General features: G+C 45.1%; 1 protein-coding gene across 1 annotated transcript; it reads left to right on the top strand.

The window, feature by feature from the left end:
• The first annotated feature begins 6,155 nt into the window (after nt 1–6,155).
• Nucleotides 6,156–6,569, top strand: LOC142558508 (TNF receptor-associated factor 6-A-like). Its single transcript, XM_075670637.1, has one exon. The coding sequence runs from the start codon at nt 6,156–6,158 to the stop codon at nt 6,567–6,569; it is 414 nt and encodes a 137-aa protein (XP_075526752.1).
• Nucleotides 6,570–20,204: the final 13,635 nt, after the last annotated feature.

The following is a 20,204-nucleotide window of genomic DNA, read 5'->3' as shown; positions in this document are numbered from 1 at the left end:
TTTCATTTCTGGATTTACGAGCTGACAGCAATAGCCATGCACAGTTTGTCGCGCGTGAATGTGAGAAACTATCGTAGGCCAAACAGAATACGACTAACAAGTGGACATGAAGAGTCTCCTGGTTGGAGGTTACCTGCCCTTTTTTCTCTGCTGTGCTTCAGAAAATGCAACTGCGCATGTGTGAAAAAATTTAGTTTACAACGAAAATTCTTTAGACAATTGGTATGCAGAACAAAGTACTCCTGCCGCTCTACAGCCATCGCTTTTACGATCATCATAAACTGCACCCCCGGAATATAATAACAGAGCGCAGCAATAACTACATAAATGCATGAGTACACGACTATAAACATGAAAAGTCTCTAAATCCATCTCGTCAATTCAGGGTTTTCATGTGGTACCCAATAATCATATAAATTTAATAGAATGAATCACCCATGCAGTATATGTCGTGAAGCATATTACCAAATCTGCACTGCACCATTTGGGTTTAGAAGCCTGGCTGCGCATCTTTAGCTAGTTGCGATTGCACCGGCTATCTAAAGGTGGAAGGCATATACGAACACAAGGACAAACTAATTATTTATATAAAAAGGAAAACAAATAAGGTGCGCCTATATGTAATTGGCATGCTCATATATATATATATATATATATATATATATATATATATATATATATATATATATATATATATATATATATATATATATATGTATATATATGTGCGCGTGTGTGTGTATGTGTGTGTATGTGTATGTGTGTGTGTGTGTGTGTGTGTGCGTGCGTGTGCGCGTGTGTGTGCGTGCGTGTGCGTGCGTGTGTGAGCGTGCGTGTGTGAGCGTGCGTGCGTGCGTGTGCGTGTGCGCGCGCGCACACACACACACACATAAGGGTAACTTTCAGATAGGTGCGCCTTATTCGTTTCTCTTTATAAACAAATCATTGGCTAGTGCTTCAGCGCTTCCACCATATGGTGCGCTAGCAACTAGCTAAAAAATATGCAGCTATGCTTTTAACTTATGTATGAGGTATGATTCACTGTATTTTATTTCGCGTTCAGAACTGAGATTTGACTTTGTAGAGTTTAGGTTAACCAAAGTTATAACCGGGTTGGTTGAAATCCTCCGCGACCGCTTTTGGAAGCTTTTTATCTGTGTCCACGCGGTGTCCGTTTAGTCTGGCGTTCATTGATTGTACCATTTCACCGATATATTGTTTCGTACAGAAGGAACATTCAAGCATGTAAATCACATCCGAACTAGTACAAGCAAAGCTAGTTTTCACTTCGTGTGTATAACTATTTGCGGTTATTTTAGTTTTAATGTCACTTTGAAGGTGCCTGCAAGTTTTTGCGCATGAGGCGACAAATTTTTTATGACTCGGAAAGGATGTTGGCTGACTTTTGAGCGCAGTGACATGTCAGTATCTGTTGTGGCGTTAGGTAACCCTTGGTACATCCGGGAAGTCTTTTCTCAGACGCTCCTTACTTGATAATATTGGTTGATATTTTGGTACGATGTTGTTTATGTTTGAGAGTGCATTAGAATATTTCGTTTTAAGGCTGGAGCGCTGTCAGATTCTAGTGCAGGGTGTTCCTTAGATAATTCCGACTGTCGCTCCAATTTTGACGCGCCATCATAAGCTGTGTCGAGAGAAACTTGTTGACAGTTTCTTTCAGCTAGCGTTGTGAGGGTCGTTTGGGTGGTGGGTTTAATAGTTATCTTTACTGCAGAATCTTCTTATTCGTTTCGTTAGTCCGAGAAAAATTCATTGCTTGCAGTGTAACGGCTGATGACTGTTGTAGTCTAAATATTGCTGGCTATCCGTAAGCTTCCGGAAAAGTGTCGTTCTCAATTTTCCGTATTCTATGTAGACCGTCGTCCCCAGGAAGTTGATTTGACTAGTAGACTGGTGAGCAGTAAATTTAATACTCGGGTGAAAGCGATTGAAAAGGTTAATTAACTCGGTTAATGCGCTCGTGCTGTGTTCCCATATTATAGATATGTCCTCAATCTAAGGAAGATAGGTGTGGGATTTAAAAGGGCAGGATTTCAACAGGTTTGCTTCAAGCTCTAATATGAATATGTTCGCATACGTGGGAGCAAATGCTGTTTCCTTGCTAGTGCCGAAAGTTTGCAAGTAGCGAATAGAATGGAATTCGAAATAGTTGAGCGTGAGAACTGACCTAAGGAGCAATAGGTAAACTTCAGGAGCGTGTGCTTGGGGATTGATTGCGAAGGATTTTGATACGGCTTCGATTCCTTCACTAATGGGTATGTTGTAGTGAAAAGAGTACAAACATCCAAAGTGACTAGAGTAGCGAGGTCGGAAAGGATTTGGTTAAAGTTGATGCAGTCGTTAATTCGAAGGAAGTGCAGCGTGTCTTGAACAAGAGATGGGAGGGTGGTGGGCATGTTGGCAGGTGGTGATTTAAGAATTTATAATGACACCCGATAGTTGTGTTGCTATTAGACATAACAGGCCAACCTCGAATTTCTGCTAGGAATATTTCTTCGACGGGAACTTTATGTATTTTGAAGAAGTTCAAAACGGCATGCTTATGTCTCCTTGGGCATGATGAGGTGATATTCAGCTTTCGAAGTGTATTCAGATGTCGCACACTCGTGACGCCTGCGGCAGGAAGGACGTTCCACGTCCACCGCCAAGGTTTGCGAATGGTGGCGCTAACTAACACTCCCGAAGTTCTAGTAGTAACACAAACTCCCATGAAAGTGGAAGCGGAAACCGCGCCGCGGCAAAGCAATTGGTTAGAGCCTCGCACGCGTAATGCGAAGACGCGGTATCGTTCCCCACCTGCGGCAAGTTGTGTGTTCATCGACTTTCACTGCCGTTAATTTATCATTTATTAACCTCAATTAGCAAGTACAAGTAATTTCTCCTATGTTTTCCTTGGTGTCTTTTTCGTTGGCTTCGCATGATATCACTAATAAAAGCCGCGCCCCTTGGTTAACCCCATTTCTACTCGTTAGCAATGTATTCAGTTGTTTTTGGTACTGAGCGAACGCCACCTCCAATTCCTGTCACGTGAAAACCCTTCTTTTTGACGTCGGAAGGAACGTTGAATGTGGCGCGCATGTTGGAACTCTTGGTACAATAAAAATACCATTGTTTGTGGAGCTCTCAAAGAATTGCCACTCTGAACTGTAATTATCGAGTCTACAGTTACTCAAAAGGACAAAACACAATGCGCGACACAAAGTATTTTTATTCCTACATGGCACTATTGTCAATATATTTATGCAACACCACGCTATCGCATTCGCGCGATCACTGTTATTGTATCAAACTATGTTATATAATACGTGTATTATGAACTGGTGTGGTTTATGAACTCCGAACGCAAGGACATGGTTTGCCTAACATGCAGACCGCTGCCACGTGCTCAGCCTTGTTAAAGCCGGTTTTTCATGCACATGCTCCGCCTCTTTGTGACGTCACCGAGGAATGTCCTATTATGCATTCACGTATATTTGCCACGCTAATAAACTGAAACCTACGTCCCGATCGATATCTGCCTTGACAGTGACGGCGTACGAGGAAACGGAAGCGATGCAGAAGCTCCCAATTATAATATATGCGAAATTGCCTGGAATCTGTTCCTTCATATATTTTCAGGCATTGCTGATCTAGGTAGGTGCAGTGCCTTTTGTGGACGCATACACCACTGGTGCTCAACCAGGCAACAAGTAATTCAGTTTTCACTCGAACGGAGAACATCAAGTTGCATGTGTCAGGACTGCTGTAGCTTCTCTTGAATTTCTGATGAACGAAAAAAGAAGGTGCACAAGAAATTCTGATTTTGTCGTATGTATTTCGATGACTGTCGAAAACCTATATTATATAGCCCGCGCTGAACGTCATTGGTTGTCACTGTCCCGTCATTTGGCGTTTTTGTTTTCCAGTGCTATAGCTTCAGTCGCAAAATTAGTTGCTTCTTTTGGGTGAATAGCCGATCAAGTAATTGACAACCTGTAAATTTTTAAGGGACCTCTGTTACCAAACTAGAAACTACTTGCCTGGTCGCATGGCTGTAAAACAAGTATTTCATGCAGTACGAGCAATAAGCAACACCAATCAAGCAGGTGCCCTTAATTTCGTTTGACCGCGCATCGTTGGTTCAGTTACGCGTATTCAGTCGTCGGCGATTGACGATGTGCCCGTTCCGTTTGACTTTTAACAGTGCCGCATATCGAGCGAAATTTATCACGGTTGCCAGGCAAGGCTGGTCTTCGACAAAACACTCTCGGCACCACGTGGGGTCCCAAGTTCCCCTTTCTCAATCAGAAAGGAAGGGCGAGAGCGAAGCAGTTCCCGGAATCACACCAAAATGTACTTTCCTCGTCGTTCCCCAAACTAGGCGAACCAGGTGCATTGTACAGTGCCATTCATCAGCTTTTAGGAATGTCAAACCCTTGCAGAGTAGAGGGGTGTACACGGTACAGGTATAATAAAGGCCAACATACTGAATGAGAAGGACACCCCAGTAACAGGGGTCACAGTAATTAGATCGAAACATCTAAACCGTCATACAGGTGCATCAAAGAAGGTCCATTCGAAGTCCGCGTTGTTCAAAATTCAAAGGAGGAATTTGGAGACTGGAGGGCGTCCAAAAGAAGAAAAAAATCGTAATCAATACGAAAGTTCTCTTTCTTCCAGATGAAAAGTTACGCAGTTCCGACGCACTGTAGGAATGGATGTAAGCGAAGCTTTCTGGACTGGTTGTCTTGATTTACGATAATTAGCGATGATTTCGGCAGCGAAAGTTTAACTTCTTTGCAACGCTTATTACGTTGACATTAAACGTGCCCTTGCGTGCACCACGGCTGTTTTTGTATGTATGTATATATATATATATATATATATATATATATATATATATATATACATATATAAAGCATTTTCGCAGCCAAGATTTGTGAGTGGTGGCGCTGGCTAACACTCACAGGGTTCTACTAAGAAACATAACTATCCATGAAATTGGATGGGGAATTAATTCCACTTATTTATCGTTTCTGTATTTCATTTATTTAGCATAACTAGTTTCCCTTATGTTTTCCTTGGTGCCAGTGTTTGTTGGCTTCTTATGATATCACTATATATATATATATATATATATATATATATATATATATATATATATATATATATATATATAATTTCGAATAGGCGCACCTTATTCGTTTCGTTTATTTTTATAGATATTTCACTAGTGCTTCTGTTTGCGCGTCCCTTCCGCCTTTAAATAGCCTGGCCTATTAGCACTTACAAAATATAGTGCAATAGCAACTAGCTAAAATATGCGTAGCCATGCTTCTAAAGACATTTGCTGAAAGCGCCCTAGCTGAAATGGTGTCAATAACTTGGTCTATTTTCAGGTGGGAGCAGCTGGTTGAGAGGTATACGACCATGGTTAGACCAATTACTACAGCTTGGATTTTTTTCCTCAAGTACCGAGAATTGAGAGAGTTGGAATATCTTCGTGAACTGTAAGCCTCTCTCTTGTTTCTTCTTTGTGTAGTTGTTGCGCTGACAGATGACGAATGAAATTCTGTTTGCCTTTCCTGGAAAAGTTCACCCCTCCTTGGACGATGAGCGTGTATGTGTCCCACACTCTCTCTCTCTTACTTTTGCCGGCCTTTCTCACATTGTTGCCCCAAACTCGTCCAGAGATTGGTTAATTTTTCATACCCGCTCTCCAACGACTTGTGACCAATCACGACCCCGAAGGGAGGCCCCACCTACCAGGCTATAAAAGGCACAGTGTCCATCTCGGCGACACTCTTCTCGTCTCTCAGCTCGTCCGGGTGAGACCGACGTCACCTCACGCACATCCTCGCCGCGAACAGCCTTGACGACCTGCGGCTGGCCGTAGACGAAGCCAGCGAGGCGCCCATCATTGCCCCATCGTCTTGCAAGCACTAGCTTCGAGAAAGGCGCTCTTCAATCTCGGCTGCCACGAACCACCTAGTGAGCCACAACTTCCAGAGAGGAACGGAGAATCTGTCCATCGCCGACCCTGCGACCCGACTACCGCTCCAGACGACGACGACTGAGACCGGGCAGACAGGCAACCTGCTTCTCCGTCGCAGCCATCCGGGTCTTGCGAGGATCTCCGCGATAACGCTTACAGCATGGAAGCGACCACGTACACCATTCAAGGGTACGACTGGCAATTCTTGAACGAGCAACCCATAACCTTCGAGCACCCGTTGCCCTCGGTGTGCATCTGCGCGAAGTGCGAGGTGTTTGCGGCCGATGCTGCGCAGCTTCCCTGCCGTCACACCTTGTGCGGTCGGTGCCTCAAAGACGCTTGTGATGGCGACTGCTGCGAACACAGGCACCGTTTCGGCTGGTGTCCCCTCGACGGTGAATTCTTCGTGGAGGAAGACGTCGTCGACGCGCACTTCCCTCTGGCGTTTCTTATGATACTGCCGGTGCGGTGTTTCCATGCCGGTTTGGGCTGCCCGTTCGACGGAGAACTTGGAGAACTTCAGCATCACCTGCTGGAATGCATCTTCGGAGTTGGTAGCATCGCTGGCGCCTAGGCCTGGAGTCAACGGTGGATCACTCAGCCCTGTGCCGCTTACGACGGGCCGCCTAGACCGCTGCGATTACGTAGCCTGTGACCACGTGCGCTGAACTTCGAAGCAGCTGCCTTTCAAGATATGCCTGTACCGCTCGAGTGCCTAATAAATGTTGTTTTTCCTTTTCCGAATTGCCCGATTATTGGCGTGCCATACGGTGGTCGGCTGGAAATGGTCTGAACTGCCGCATCACGTTGATTAAGTATATACTAGGTGTTCTTTCTTTCAATTTTTTTTCTTTTAGGATTTACAATAGAAAGCGGCTCGGAGTGCAGCGAACGTAGCCTTTATGCCACGAGGCTGGGTGCACGATAGGTATATACTTGCCGGTATATAGTTTCATTTCGTGCGAAAACTAGCAGAAACTGGCCTTATACATCGCCCCAGTCTGACACCATAAGTAGTAGCAGTGAGCGTATACGTGTTTCCCGCGTTAAAGAATGCTGTTTCGAAAGGTTCGTCCGACACTGTCTCCAACGTTTTAGAGGTACGTTACACGTATTCGCCATTGTCTTTATCGATGCAGGTGCGACGTTTCTCCTTGGTCTTTTCCATGTTTCGATGGCCCTTGCGCCATAAAACACTACACATCATCATCATCCATGTTACGACTTCACATACTTCGCTAATGAGGAATAATAAAAGCTAAGCACAGGCTGTCAAGCGGACGTGAGGACGTATCAGAAACACTTCCGCAAAAAATGCGGAGGGAGAAGAGAAACAATTCAACTGAGGAAAACCAAATTATGTAGATCCCACGTACTGCGGGAATCGATGTAAGCGAAGTTTTCTGTGCTGGTTTCTTTGATTGACAATAATTAGCGGTGATGTTGGCGGCGAATGCTTAATTTCTTCAACATTTAGTTCACCACCAGAGTGGCGAGTTGATGTTAAACGTTGCGTTGCGTGAACCATGCAGTGCACTTTGTTTGCGGACAGAACGCACAGTAAGAGGTGCTTGCTTGAGGAATTGTGCGCTTTATTTCATCCCCTCAGGGGGTATTCAGTGTTGTCATTTCCTCACATGGAACATCACATCATGGCAGAAGCATTAAATTTGAATTGGATTACTTGGCTCTACGTGCCAAAAGCACAATCCGAGTACGAAACACGATGTAGTGGCGACCTGCGGATTGATTTTGACACCGTGGTGTTCTTTAACGTGTTCTGAAATCTAAGTGGAACTGCGTTTTCCATTTCGCCCCTGCCGAAATGGTACTGCAGCTGTCGTCATCAAATCCGCGACCTCGAGCGGTGCCATTGTCGCAAAGCAACTGCAGCGGGTACAGAAGTGTTGATTTGATGTGCGACCGCTACCATAGTGTCGCTTGGACACTGCGGTGCGCTTTAGGTATCCGGCTCTCTTTCTTCATGCCCTGCGTAAGTTGTCCGCTTGACATACTTCCGTGGTGTTCCTTTTTGAGAAATAGCAGAAAAGTACTGTGCCGAACATTTTCCAGTTTTCCCGCGACCACTGTCGTGCGTATTGTAGTAGCGCTTTCCTGCCTTCTCACGTCTCCGTTTGCCTATCCCCCCCCCCCACCTTGCATGGCAAGGGCCCCTTCTCCCTTCTCCTCCCTAAAGTTCTCTCTGCGTCCCCTCTTGACTCACACTTTCGAAATAAGGTGACCGCTGCACTTTCTGCAATGATTGTGGAGGGGTCACGGATAATTACGGCTGTCAAGATGGTAATGTGGTGATGGCCAGGGAGTTCCAGAGGGCGTTGGGTACATTCTACGGTGTGGGGTCCAAAGTAGTTTCTCGCTACGCGTTTCCTCAGAATGGACAGCTGGGCTAGTTGGTTGTGATTGGCATTATGAAACATCGTTCCAGCTCAGAAGTGAACACGGACGAGAACAAAAGGACGAAACGAACGCCGGACTTCAACTGAACTTTATTCACGGAAAACAGGGCTTCATGCCCACACATTTTTCCACATCAATCAAGTACAACCTTGCTCATATATCCCGCCCTACCTAGCTGTTTCGACACATACGTTTGCCGAGAGATAATCAAGTTCTTTTCCCCCGAGCACAACAGAAGGAGCACTGACGCAGTAATCGTTTTCATGAGAGATACAAAAGGCTTCGAAAAATTTTTCTACACATCCCAACAACTTTTACCTCGCGAATCCGGCTCTCTAGCACCGAGGCCACGATATGTCCGTGGAGCTCAGCCTTCTCCATACACTTTAGCTGGACGTCGACGCACTCACGAACTTGATGTTCGCAGGCCTTCTCTTTAGCAGAGCGGATGCAGTATTTAGCTACAGCTCTTTTTACGAGCTTGCAGTGGGCCGATTGATAAATAATAATTTGTCTTTTCGACCGTGGCTTGTACTGCCAGCACACGCGAGCTCCATGAAAGACAAGACACCCATCGAAGTACTGCAAGCGACCATTCTCCGGCAGGTCGTGCGTGAACTTCATTCCGAAGGCCTTGCTAGCAAAAGTATCGACAATGTTGGTCCTACTATTACCTCAATCCTGAGAATCAGTCGCATTCATCACCGCTGCGTAATATTCGACATATGTAAAATCTTTCAGCACGCCTGCGTTGTAAAGGGACGCTTGAATGCGCTTGTCAACACTGCATAATAAAATGTCGCTTGAAAGTGGTGCTACGCAAGAGCCGATGCACCCTCATTCTATTTGGATAAAACAGCTATCATTACAAATGATAATGGTGGATGAGAGATAAAAGGATATTAGCTCTAAAAAATTGTCGGTTGATAACCCAGTCATCTTTTGGAAGGCCATTGGTCCCGTGTGTTCAATGTGACTTCTAACCGCGCACAAAAGCTCAGGATGAAGCAATGAGTAGAACAAGTCTCCTACATGAACAGAAAAAGTGAACCTCGTTTCACACGAGGCATCACAGCCAGATAAATACTTGATGACCTCGGTAGAATTTTTAACCAGGAAAGGGTCTTCTAATTGATTGGTGCTTAGGTGCTTCTGCAGATGCCTTGTCAAGACGCCCGGCCAGGAGCGCTTCTGGATGACAATAGCCCTGAACGGAACAGATTCCTTGTGGGTCTTCACAGTAAAGAAAACAAACAAAGACCCTGCGTCTGTCGCGTTGATGCTCTTTCTTAATTTTTCTAGTACGAGCTCTTTACATAAAGGAATAGCCTTCTTCACCTTAGCTAACGACACATTCACAAGGACAAAGGCCGTTGTTGGCCAAGGACCCCAAAGCTTCTTTAAACTGAAAGGTCTGCTGCCTAATGGAATTAGGGTTGATTTAAGTCTGTGTCTTCGTGTGCTGTGATGTGTGCAATCTACAAGGAAGTGATGTACATCTTCATCTGCAAAGGCACAATCACATTCGGGAATTTCCGCATGGGCAATTCTATGTGAGAAGTGTTTTGTTTAGGCAGTGGCTACCCTTAACAGATTATTAAGGGTTTCCATATTTCTGTCTAAGGACAATGAAAATTCGAATTCAATAAACGCATGAATATGATATGAATCCGAGCTCTTAGAATTCTGGTCAAACCACGTATTTCTAAACATCTTGAAAGACGTTGCCCTTATAATGAAGCATAATTCATTCTTCGGTAATGAAAGCGGAACAACATCAACTTTGAGGTGCGCTTGTCGCTCTACTTCATCTGCGGCTGTGTTGCCAAAAATGTTACAATGCCCTGGCATCCACTGGAATTCCATTTCATGGTTCGCATTGCTTGCCTTTGTGAGGTCTTTAAGTGTTTCGTAAATTATGCTATCAGTGATTGTTTTTCTTTTGTGCTTCAGAGTGATGTTAGAGCGGCCTATGAATCGCTGAAAATTACATATTTTTGCGCATCTCTTGCAGAAGTTATAAATCTTATCCCACATAGAATTCCGAATAGTTTAGCCGTTGCGGACAAAGTCGCAAAAGGTAACTTAAATCATTCTTGTTTATTTAGGTGCGCTATAATGAATGCTGATCGAAGTTGAAGAGGTTGCTGTACTGGAGCCATCTGTGCAGACCTGTCTGTATCCTGAATACCGCATATATATCTGGTAAAGTGATAGTTGTCAAGCAGCTTGAATGAAGATGTCTCCTTTCCAGAATGTTCCGTCTACTGACAAATCGATTTTCGGAAGCATAAGCAGCCATCGAGGATGTTGGACGTCTGAGTTATAAAATTATTTTTTCGCCATATATCAAGATGTTCACGAATTTCTTTATAAATTATACTTATATCTCGTTTCATTATATCTAGAGCCAATGGGTGGCCTTTGTTTGACTCCACCCAGATGTCCAACTACACACATCATTTGCAAACAATGAAAATGCTAACTCTGATGGCAGTCTTCTTAGTAAATATCAGCCATGACGCAGTTAAAGAGAACAGGATTGAGTAGGCTTCCCTGTGGTAGTCCCTATTTGACAAAACATATCAGCACTCTTTCCTTCACCCGTCTGAACAAGTACTTTATGACCTAGTAAAAATCCAGAAATCCATCGCAAGGACCTGCCAGACATTCCGAGTTCAAACATAATTAACAGCACATGAACGTGACTAATAGTGTCAAATGCCCTGTTGATGTCTAGGAAAAACAGGGGGAAGGCGGGAGACGGATATTAAAGACGATGTCAAAACGAGAACAAGGTGAAAGCAAACGTTTCGACAAGCAGACTTGTCTCTTTCAAGGCGACGTATGCTTTCCTGGTCACAGCACACATAGGTAGGGTTCTTCTAAAGGGGTGAGGGGGTAAGGTGGGTGGGTGTGGCAACGAATGAAGGTGTGTTAGCAGCGATGGTGTACAATTGAGAAAGAAGCAGTGCTGTGCACAAGGCTGGTAACACGGCCATCTGTCAGTCGCGTGTCAACGGCCGTTTGTCAGCCGAAGTGCCAACGGCGTGCGCAGCAGCTCTCTATTCCCTGTTTCGCTGGTGGTCGTGGGCTACCGTTTCTCTGAAATACAAATAGATGGCGCTCCGGAAACCGGTGCACGTGAAAAAAAAAGCATATGAAAAAAATACTGAAATTGAATAAATAAATAAATAAATAAATAAAAGAGGAAAAATGGAAAGGAAAAAAAGAACACCAAGCAACCAAACTAAGTCTTGTTGCCTGTAGCTTGAAATTTAACAAAGCGAATAGATTCTAAAGCTTCCTTTGAAACATTTATGCCTATTGGCCCCAATGTCTGTAACTTATGTATAAGGTATGATTCTATGTATTCCCTTTCTCGTCCAGAACGGAAACTTGACTGTAAGATGTAGAGTTTAGGTTCTTCAAAGTTGGTTGAAATGCTCCGCAACCGCTTTAAAAAGCTTTTTAGCTTTGTCCGCGCGATGCCTGTTTAGTCTGACGTTCATTGATTTTCCCGTTTCATCGATATATTGTTTCTTACAGAAGGAACATTCAAGCATATAAATCACATCAGAACTTGTACACGTAAAGCTACACTTCGTATGTATAACTATTTGCGGTTCTTTTAATTTTATTTTCACTTTGAAGGTGCCTGCAGGTTTTGAACCTGGGGCGACAACATGGTTTTATTATGCGGGAATGATGTTGGCCGACTTTTGAGCGCAGTAACATGTCTTTAATCTCCCTGCTTCGACGACAGGTAACCCTTGGTACATACCGGAACGTTTTTCTCAGACGCTCGTTACTGGATAATCTTGGGAGGTATTTTCGTAGGTTGCTGTTTATGTATGGAACCGCATTAGAATAGTTTGTTATGTAGGCCGGCGGTCTGTCAGATTATGGTGCAGGGTGTTTCCTAGATAATTCCGACTGTCTCTCCAATCTTTACGCGACATCATAGGATCTATCGAGAGCAACTTGTCGACAGTTTCGTTCTGCTAGCGTTGTTTAAAGTTCATTTAGGTGGTGGCTATATTCGTTGTCTTCGCTGCAGAGTCTTCATCATTTTGCTTGTCCGACGAAAATTCCTTGCTTGCAGTGTCGTGGGTGATGACTGTTGCAGTCTAAATATTGCTGGCTATACGTAGGCTTCCGGTAAAGTGGCGTTCTCAGTTTTCCGTTTTCGATGTAGACAGTCGCGTCGAGAAAGTTAATTTGACTAGGAGAGTTGTGAGCAGTCAATTTAATACTTGGGTGAAAGCGACTGCAAAGACGTCATTGTTATGTCGTCAATGTAACAAAGAAATGGTTGGGGTTTTAAAGGACGGATTTCAACAGGTCTGCTTGAAGCTGCCTCGCGAAAACGCTCGCAAACGTGGCAGCAAATGGTGTTCTGATGCTAGTGCGCACGAGTTAGCAGGTTGCGAATAGAATTGATTTCGAAAAAACTTCAGGAGCGTGCTCTTGGGGATAGATTGCGAGGGATTTCGATGCGGCTTCGATTCCTTCACTCATGGGTGTGTTAGCGTAAAGGCTAGAAACATCCAAAGTGACTGGAATAATGCAGTCGGAAAGGATTTGGTTAAAGTTGGTGTAGTCGACAAATTGGAAAGACGTGCAGCATGTCTTGAACAAGAGATGGGAGGGTGGTGGTTACGTTTGATAGGTGGTTATTTAGGAATTTAGATAATGGCTCGGTAGGTGTCTTATTAGACACAATAGGCCCACCTGGTATTTCTGCTGTGAATATTTCTGCGACGGGAACTTTATGTATTTAAGGAAGAAGTTCAAAGCCGCCTGTTTCTTTGTTCTTGAGCATCATGAGGTGATATTCAGATTATGAAGAATATTCCGACGTCACGTACTCGTGACGCCTGCGGAAGAAAGGATGTTCCACGTCCGACGCCAAGGTTTGCGAGTGGTGGCGCTGGCTAACACTCCCAAAGTTACTTCTAGTAGTAACACATAAACTCCCACAAAAGTGGACGGGGGAACCGCGCCGGGGTAACGCAATTGGTTAGAGCATCGCACGCGTAACGCGAAGACGTGGGATCGTTTCCCACCTGTGGCAAGTTGTTTCTTCAACAACTTTCATTGCCGTTGATTTATCAATTATTTAGCTCACTCGGTAAGTACAAGTAATTTCCCCTGTGTTTTCCTTGATGTCTTTGTTTGTTGGCTTCTTATGATATCATAATAAAAACTGCGCCCCTCGGTTAACCCTTCTTCTTCTCATTAGGACTCCATTCAGTTTTTTTTTGGTAACTGGAGAACGCCACCTCCGATTCGTGTCACGACAACCCCCCTTTCTGAAGTCCGAAGACATGCTGAACTTGGCGCGCATTTGGAACACTTCGCCGAATAAAATGCTGCAACCATTGTTTGTGGATGGATGGATGGATGGATGGATGGATGGATGGACGGATGGATGGATGGATGGATGGATGGATGGATGAACAACTTTATTTAGCCTCAACTTTAGCGGGCCTCTCCCACGTCGGGACAGAGAGGCCGAGCCTCTCCGCCGCGTCGCGGGCCCGTTGGACAGCCCATAACTGATCTTCGATGTTGGAGCTCTGTAGGACCGCATCACAGCGTGAAGAAGTGTTGCTTTCATCGCTGCGTAACGCTGGGCATCGCCAGAGCATGTGAGGTAAGTTCCCTTAGTCATTGCATAGTGCACATGCATTTGTTGTCTGAATTTCGGGGTACATCTTGTGAAGAAGCAGGGGTTTGGGCATGACCCCGTCTGTAGAAGCCTTAGTGTCAAAGCCTGAGGTCTACGTGGAGCCTGTGGAGCTCTGAAAGAATTGCCGCTCTGAACGGTAATTATCGAGTCGATGGTTACCCAAAACGACAAAAAACAATGCGGGACACAAAGTATTTGTGTTCCTACATGGCACTATTCTCCAACTATATATGCAACACTAAGGTATCGCATTCGTGTGACAACTGTTATTGTATCACACTATGTGATGGAAAACGTGTGTTAGGATCTCGTGTCTTTTATGAACTCTGCTAGCAAGCCCATGGTTTGCATAAAATGCAGAGCGCTACCTCGTGTTCATTCTTTTTTTTTCATTGAACTGAAAATGAAAGAAAAAGACGTAGTCACCTTATAATAGTGACGGCTACTCCTTTTCTCATTGTGGAAACAGCAATATAAGGAAATGTGTAGGAAAATGAAACGAAATCACTTCGTGCGGTCAGAAATGCACAGCACAGTCCTATACGGCCATGAACGTAACAGTATAGAAGTCAAATGTAAGTTGCAGCACAATGATTTCGTAAACAAAGTCACAAACATACACAAACGGCCGTGATGCAGACATCGATGAGCATATAAACAGATGAGGAATTACACTTAAAATAATTCACGCACAGAGCAAAATTGTATAACACGATGTATACAAGCACTAATAATTACAAATAATAAAATGACGTTATAGAAACATCGTGTGATTATTCAGTACAATACCTAATACTTGTTAAGGATGTTTGTTTCTTCATAAAAATGTTCAAGTGTGTTCAATGCTTTTCGCTGTGCTGTTTTCGATGGCCGTGGGCCCAGCAATTTTGCGAGTAAGAAAGGCCGGCGAGGATCGATGCAGTGTAGCTCTTGTTCTAGATGCCGTCTTTCCATCTCGTATCAGAGGCATTCGAGGAGTGGCGAACATACTCATCGTCGTGGCCACAGGAGCAGGCCGGGGAATTAGCCCGTTTGAGTCGATGTACGAAATGTTTGGTGTAAGCTGTCCCTAGGCGCAGTCAATGGATTAGTATCTCGGTACTTCTAGAAAGATGTACATCCAGCTGCTATTTGTGTTTTGGGTCCACTTCGTAAAGAATCGATTCCTTAGTGTTTTCAATGAACCATGTGGACATACACCACTCTTTCTTTAGTACTCTCAATATCCGTTTTGTGTCCATTGGCGATAAAGGAATGAGTTGAATTTTTGCATCCTTATGGGTCGTTCTTGCCAATGGGTTCGCAAGTTCATTGCCTGCTATACCTGCATGGCACGGGACCCGCTGTGATATCACTTCATGTTTCCTTTCCTTAGCCTGAGCTGAACTGTTCAGTAGTGTCGACGCCGGTTTTTCACGTACGTGCTCAGCCGCTTTTTGACGCCACCGAGGATTGTCCTTTTATGCATTCACGTCAATTTGCCATGCCTTATGAAACTGATATCTACGTCCCGATGGACGCGCCACGATAGCGACGGCGTTCGAGGAAACGGAAGCGATGCAGAAGAGAGACAGACAAAAGGGAAGGAAAGACAGGGAGGTTCATCATCATCATCATCATCATCAGCCTGGTTACGCCCACTGCAGGGCAAAGGCCTCTCCCATACTTCTCCAACAACCCCGGTCATGTACTAATTGTGGCCATGCCGTCCCTGCAAACTTCTTAATCTCATCCGCCCACCTGACTTTCTGCCGCCCCCTGCTACGCTTCCCTTCCCTTGGGATCCAGTCCGTAACCCTTAATGACCATCGGTTATCTTTCCTCCTCATTACATGTCCTGCCCATGCCCATTTCTTTTTCTTGATTTCAGCTAAGATGTCATTAACTCGCGTTTGTTCCCTCACCCAATCTGCTCTTTTCTTATCCCTTAACGTTACACCTATCATTCTTCTTTCCATAGCTCGTTGTGTCGTCCTCAATTTGAGTAGAACCCTTTTCGTCAGCCTCCAGGTTTCTGCCCCGTAGGTGAGTACTGGTAAGACACAGCTATTATATACTTTTCTCTTGAGGGATAACGGCAGCCTGCTGTTCATGATTTGGGAATGCCTGCCAAACGCACTCCAGCCCATTTTTATTCCTTCTGATTATTTCCGTCTCATGATCCGGATCCGCCGTCACTACCTGCCCTAAGTAGATGTATTCCCTTACGACTTCCAGTGCCTCGCTGCCTATTGTAAATTGCTGTTCTCTCCCGAGACTGTTAAGCATTACTTTAGTTTTCTGCATATTAATTTTTAGACCCACTCTTCTGCTTTGCCTCTCCAGGTCAGTAAGCATGCATTGCAATTGGTCCCCTGAGTTACTAAGCAAGGCAATATCATCAGCGAATCGCAAGTTACTAAGGTATTCTCCATTAACTTTTATACCCAATTCTTCCCAATCCAGGTCTCTGAATACCTCCTGTAAACACGCTGTGAATAGCATTGGCGATATCGTATCACAGGGAGGTTAGCCAGTGTAAATTCCGGCAGGCTACCCTGTGCTAGGGAAAGGGGTAAGGGAAATAAAAGGAGAAGGAAGAGAGAGAAAAAAACAAGAAAATTCGCACAGTAACGCGATGTTACGCGCAACAATAGTCAGAGGCGGTTAGTCAATTCACATGTCTTTAAGAGCTTGAGCAAAGCCCTTAATACCTTGAGTGCCGAAACCCGTCTGGACCAGTGTCCTAAAATGTTCTCTTCTCTGAAGGGGCGATTCTCCAGTTTTTCGAGCACGATCACGAGCACTTTTCTTGGCACATTGTAACGTGGACAGTCACAGCTCCCAATTATAATATATGCGAAATTGCCTGGAATGTGTCCCTTCATATTTTTTCACGCATTGTTGATCAAGGGTGGTGCAGTACATCTTCTTGACGCACCCACAGCTAGTGTTCAACTGCAGGCAACAAGTAATTCAGTGTTCACTCGCCCGGAGAACATCAAGTTGCATGTGTAAGAACTGCGGTAGCTTCTCTCGAATTTCCGATGAACTAAAAAAGAAGGTGCACAAGAAATTCTTATTTTGACGAATTTCTTTCGACGAATGTACAAAACCTATGTTATATAGCCCGTGATAAACGTCCTTGGATGTCATTGTGCCGTCATTTTGCGTTTTTTTCTCCCAGTGCTATACTTTCAGCCGCAATATTAGTTGGTTCTTTTGTGTGAAGACCCGATCGAGAAATTGACAACCTGTAAATTTTAGTGGACCTCTTGTACCAAACCTAGAAACCACGCGCCTCATCGCATGGCTGTAAAACGAGTATTTCGGGCAGTACTTGCAATAAGCAACACCAATCAAGCAGGCACACTTTAATTTCGTTTGACCGCGCATCGTTGGTGCAGTTACGCGGCTCCAGTCGTCGATGATTGACGATGTGCCCGTTCCGTTTGACTTTTAACAGTGCTGCATATCGAGCGAAATTCATCACGGTTGCCAGGCAAGGCTGCTCTTCGATGAGACACTCTCGGACCTACGTTCCCCTTTCCCAACCAGAAAAGAAGGGCGAGCAAGAAGCCGTTCCGGGAATCACACCAAAATGTACTTTCCTCATAGTTCCCCACATTAGGCGACCGAGATGCATTGTACAGTGCCATTCATCGAATTTCAGGAATGTCAAACCGTTCCACAGTAGATGGGTGTGCACGGTACAGGTGTGGTAAAGGCCAAGATGCTGAATGACAACAACACCCCAGTCACAGCGGTCACAGTACTTTGACTGTCACACAGGTGCATCAAAAGGAGATGCATTCGAAGTCCGCGTTTGTCCTTGCAAATCTCACGGGATGAATTTTAAGCCTGGAGGGCGTCCAAATAAATTCAAGGAAATCGGAATAAATACGGAAGCAAAATTTGTTTCACATGTATAGTTACGGAATTCCCTCGCACTGTCGGAATCGATGTAAGCGAAGCTTTCTGCAATGGTTGTCTTGAGTGACGATAATTAGCGAGGATGTCAGCAGCGGAAGCCTAACTCCTTCAACGCTTAGTGCGTTGATAATAAACGTTACCTTGCGTGCACCGCTGCTGTTGTTATATATATATATATATATATATATATATATATATATATATATATATATATATATATATAACCGCTTCCGCGGCCACGGAGTGTGAGTGGTGGCGTTGGCGCTAACCCTTCCAGGGATCTAACAGGAAACATAACTCCCCATGAAAGTGGATGGGGAAAGGATCGTTCCCATGTGCGGGAAGTTGTTTTTTCCTCCGCTATTATTTTTATTATTTATCGTTTCTTTATTTCATTTCTTAAGCACAAGTAATTTCCTCTATGGTGTCCATGGTGCCAGTTTCGGCTTCTTTTCAAATGACTATATATATGTAGGCGAACTTCAATTAGGCGAACCTTATTCATTTCGTTTATTGTTATAAATATTTGGCTAGTGCTTCTGTTTACAAGAGCCTTCCGCCTTTAAACAGCCTGGCCTATTAGCACTTACAACATACAGTGTAATAGCAACTAGTTAAAAAATGCACAACCATGCTCTAACGACATCTGCTGAAAGCACCGTAGCTGTAAGCTTGGGTGTCAGTAACTTAGTCTATTGTCAGGTGGGAGCAGCTGGTTGAGAGCTATGCGGACAGGGTTAGGCCAAATGCCATAGGTCGCATTCATTTTTTCTCCAAGTACCGAGAATCAAGTGTTGGAATATGTTCGTGAACTGTCAGCCCCTTTTTTCTTCTTTGTCTAGTTGTTGCGCTCACAGATGAAGAATAAATTCCTCTTTGCATACTTTGGAAAAGTTCACCCCTCTTTCGACGAAGACTGTGGGCGTCCATTCTCTCCCCCTCTCTCTCTGCTGCCGACATGTCTCCCATTGTTGCCCCAAGAACGTCCAGTGATTCGATAATTTTTCGAACCTTCCCTCCAATTACTTGTAACCAATCACGACCACGAAGGGACGCCCCACCTACCAGGCTATAAAAGGCACAGTGTACATCTCGGCGACATTCTTCTCGTCTCAGTGCGTCCGAGTCAGACTGACGTGACGTCACGCACATCCTCGCAGCAAACAGCCTTGACGACCTGCGGCTGGCCGTAGACGAATACAGTGAGGCGCCCATCATTGCCTCATCGTCTTGCAAGCAATAGCTTCGAGAAAGGCGCGCTCTTCAAACTCGGCTGCCACGAACCACCTAGTGAGCCACAACTACCAGAGAGGAACGGACAATCTGTCCATCGCCGACCCCGCGACCTGACTACCGCTCGAGACGACGACGACTCAGACCAGGCAGAACGGCAACCTGGTTCTCCGTCGCAGTCATCCGTGTCTTCCGAGGATCTCCGCGATAACGCTTAGACCATGGCAGCGACCACGTACACCCTGCAAGGGTTCAACTGCCCATTCGTGAACGAACGACCCATCACCTTCGAGCAGCCGTTCCCGTGGGTGCGCGTCTGCGTGAACTGCGCGGTGGTTGCGGCCGATGCTGTGCTGCTTCCCTGCTGTCACACCTTGTGTGGTTTGTGCCTCCAAGACGCTTGTGATAGCGGCAGTAATCCAAATCGGAGCGAGAGCGGCAGCTTCGAAGACACGCACCGTTTCGGCTCGTGTCCCCTCGACGGTAAAGCCTTCGCCGAGGAAGACTTCGTCCAGCTGCACTTCCCTGTGGAGTATCTTATGGTGCTGCCCGTGTACTGCTATAATGGCGGCTGGGGCTGCCCGTTCGAAGGTGAGCTTGGAGAACTTCAGGATCACCTGCAGGAATGCCTCTTCGGAACCGAGACCTCCGTGTTGGCGCCTCGGGGGTGGTAACATCTCTGGCGCATAGGCCTGGGGTCACCGGTGGATCAGTCGACCCTGTGCATATTATGATACGCTCAACAGTGCGCAAGGATTGTGTAGCTTGTGACCATGTGCACTAAACTTCGAAGCAGCTACTTTGAAGATATGCCTGTACTGCTCATGTGCGCAATAAATATTGTTTGTCCTTTTCCCAATTGCTCCATTATTTGTGTGCCATGCGGTGGTCGGCTGGAAACGGCCTGAACTGCTGCATCACGTTGATTGGATACATACCAGGTGGTTTTTC

This window comes from Dermacentor variabilis, chromosome 9 (assembly GCF_050947875.1).
Source record: "Dermacentor variabilis isolate Ectoservices chromosome 9, ASM5094787v1, whole genome shotgun sequence".
NCBI classification, from domain to species: domain Eukaryota; kingdom Metazoa; phylum Arthropoda; class Arachnida; order Ixodida; family Ixodidae; genus Dermacentor; species Dermacentor variabilis.
The sequence above is the reverse complement of the archived record's forward strand: the minus strand, read 5'-3'. Positions and strand labels throughout refer to the sequence as shown.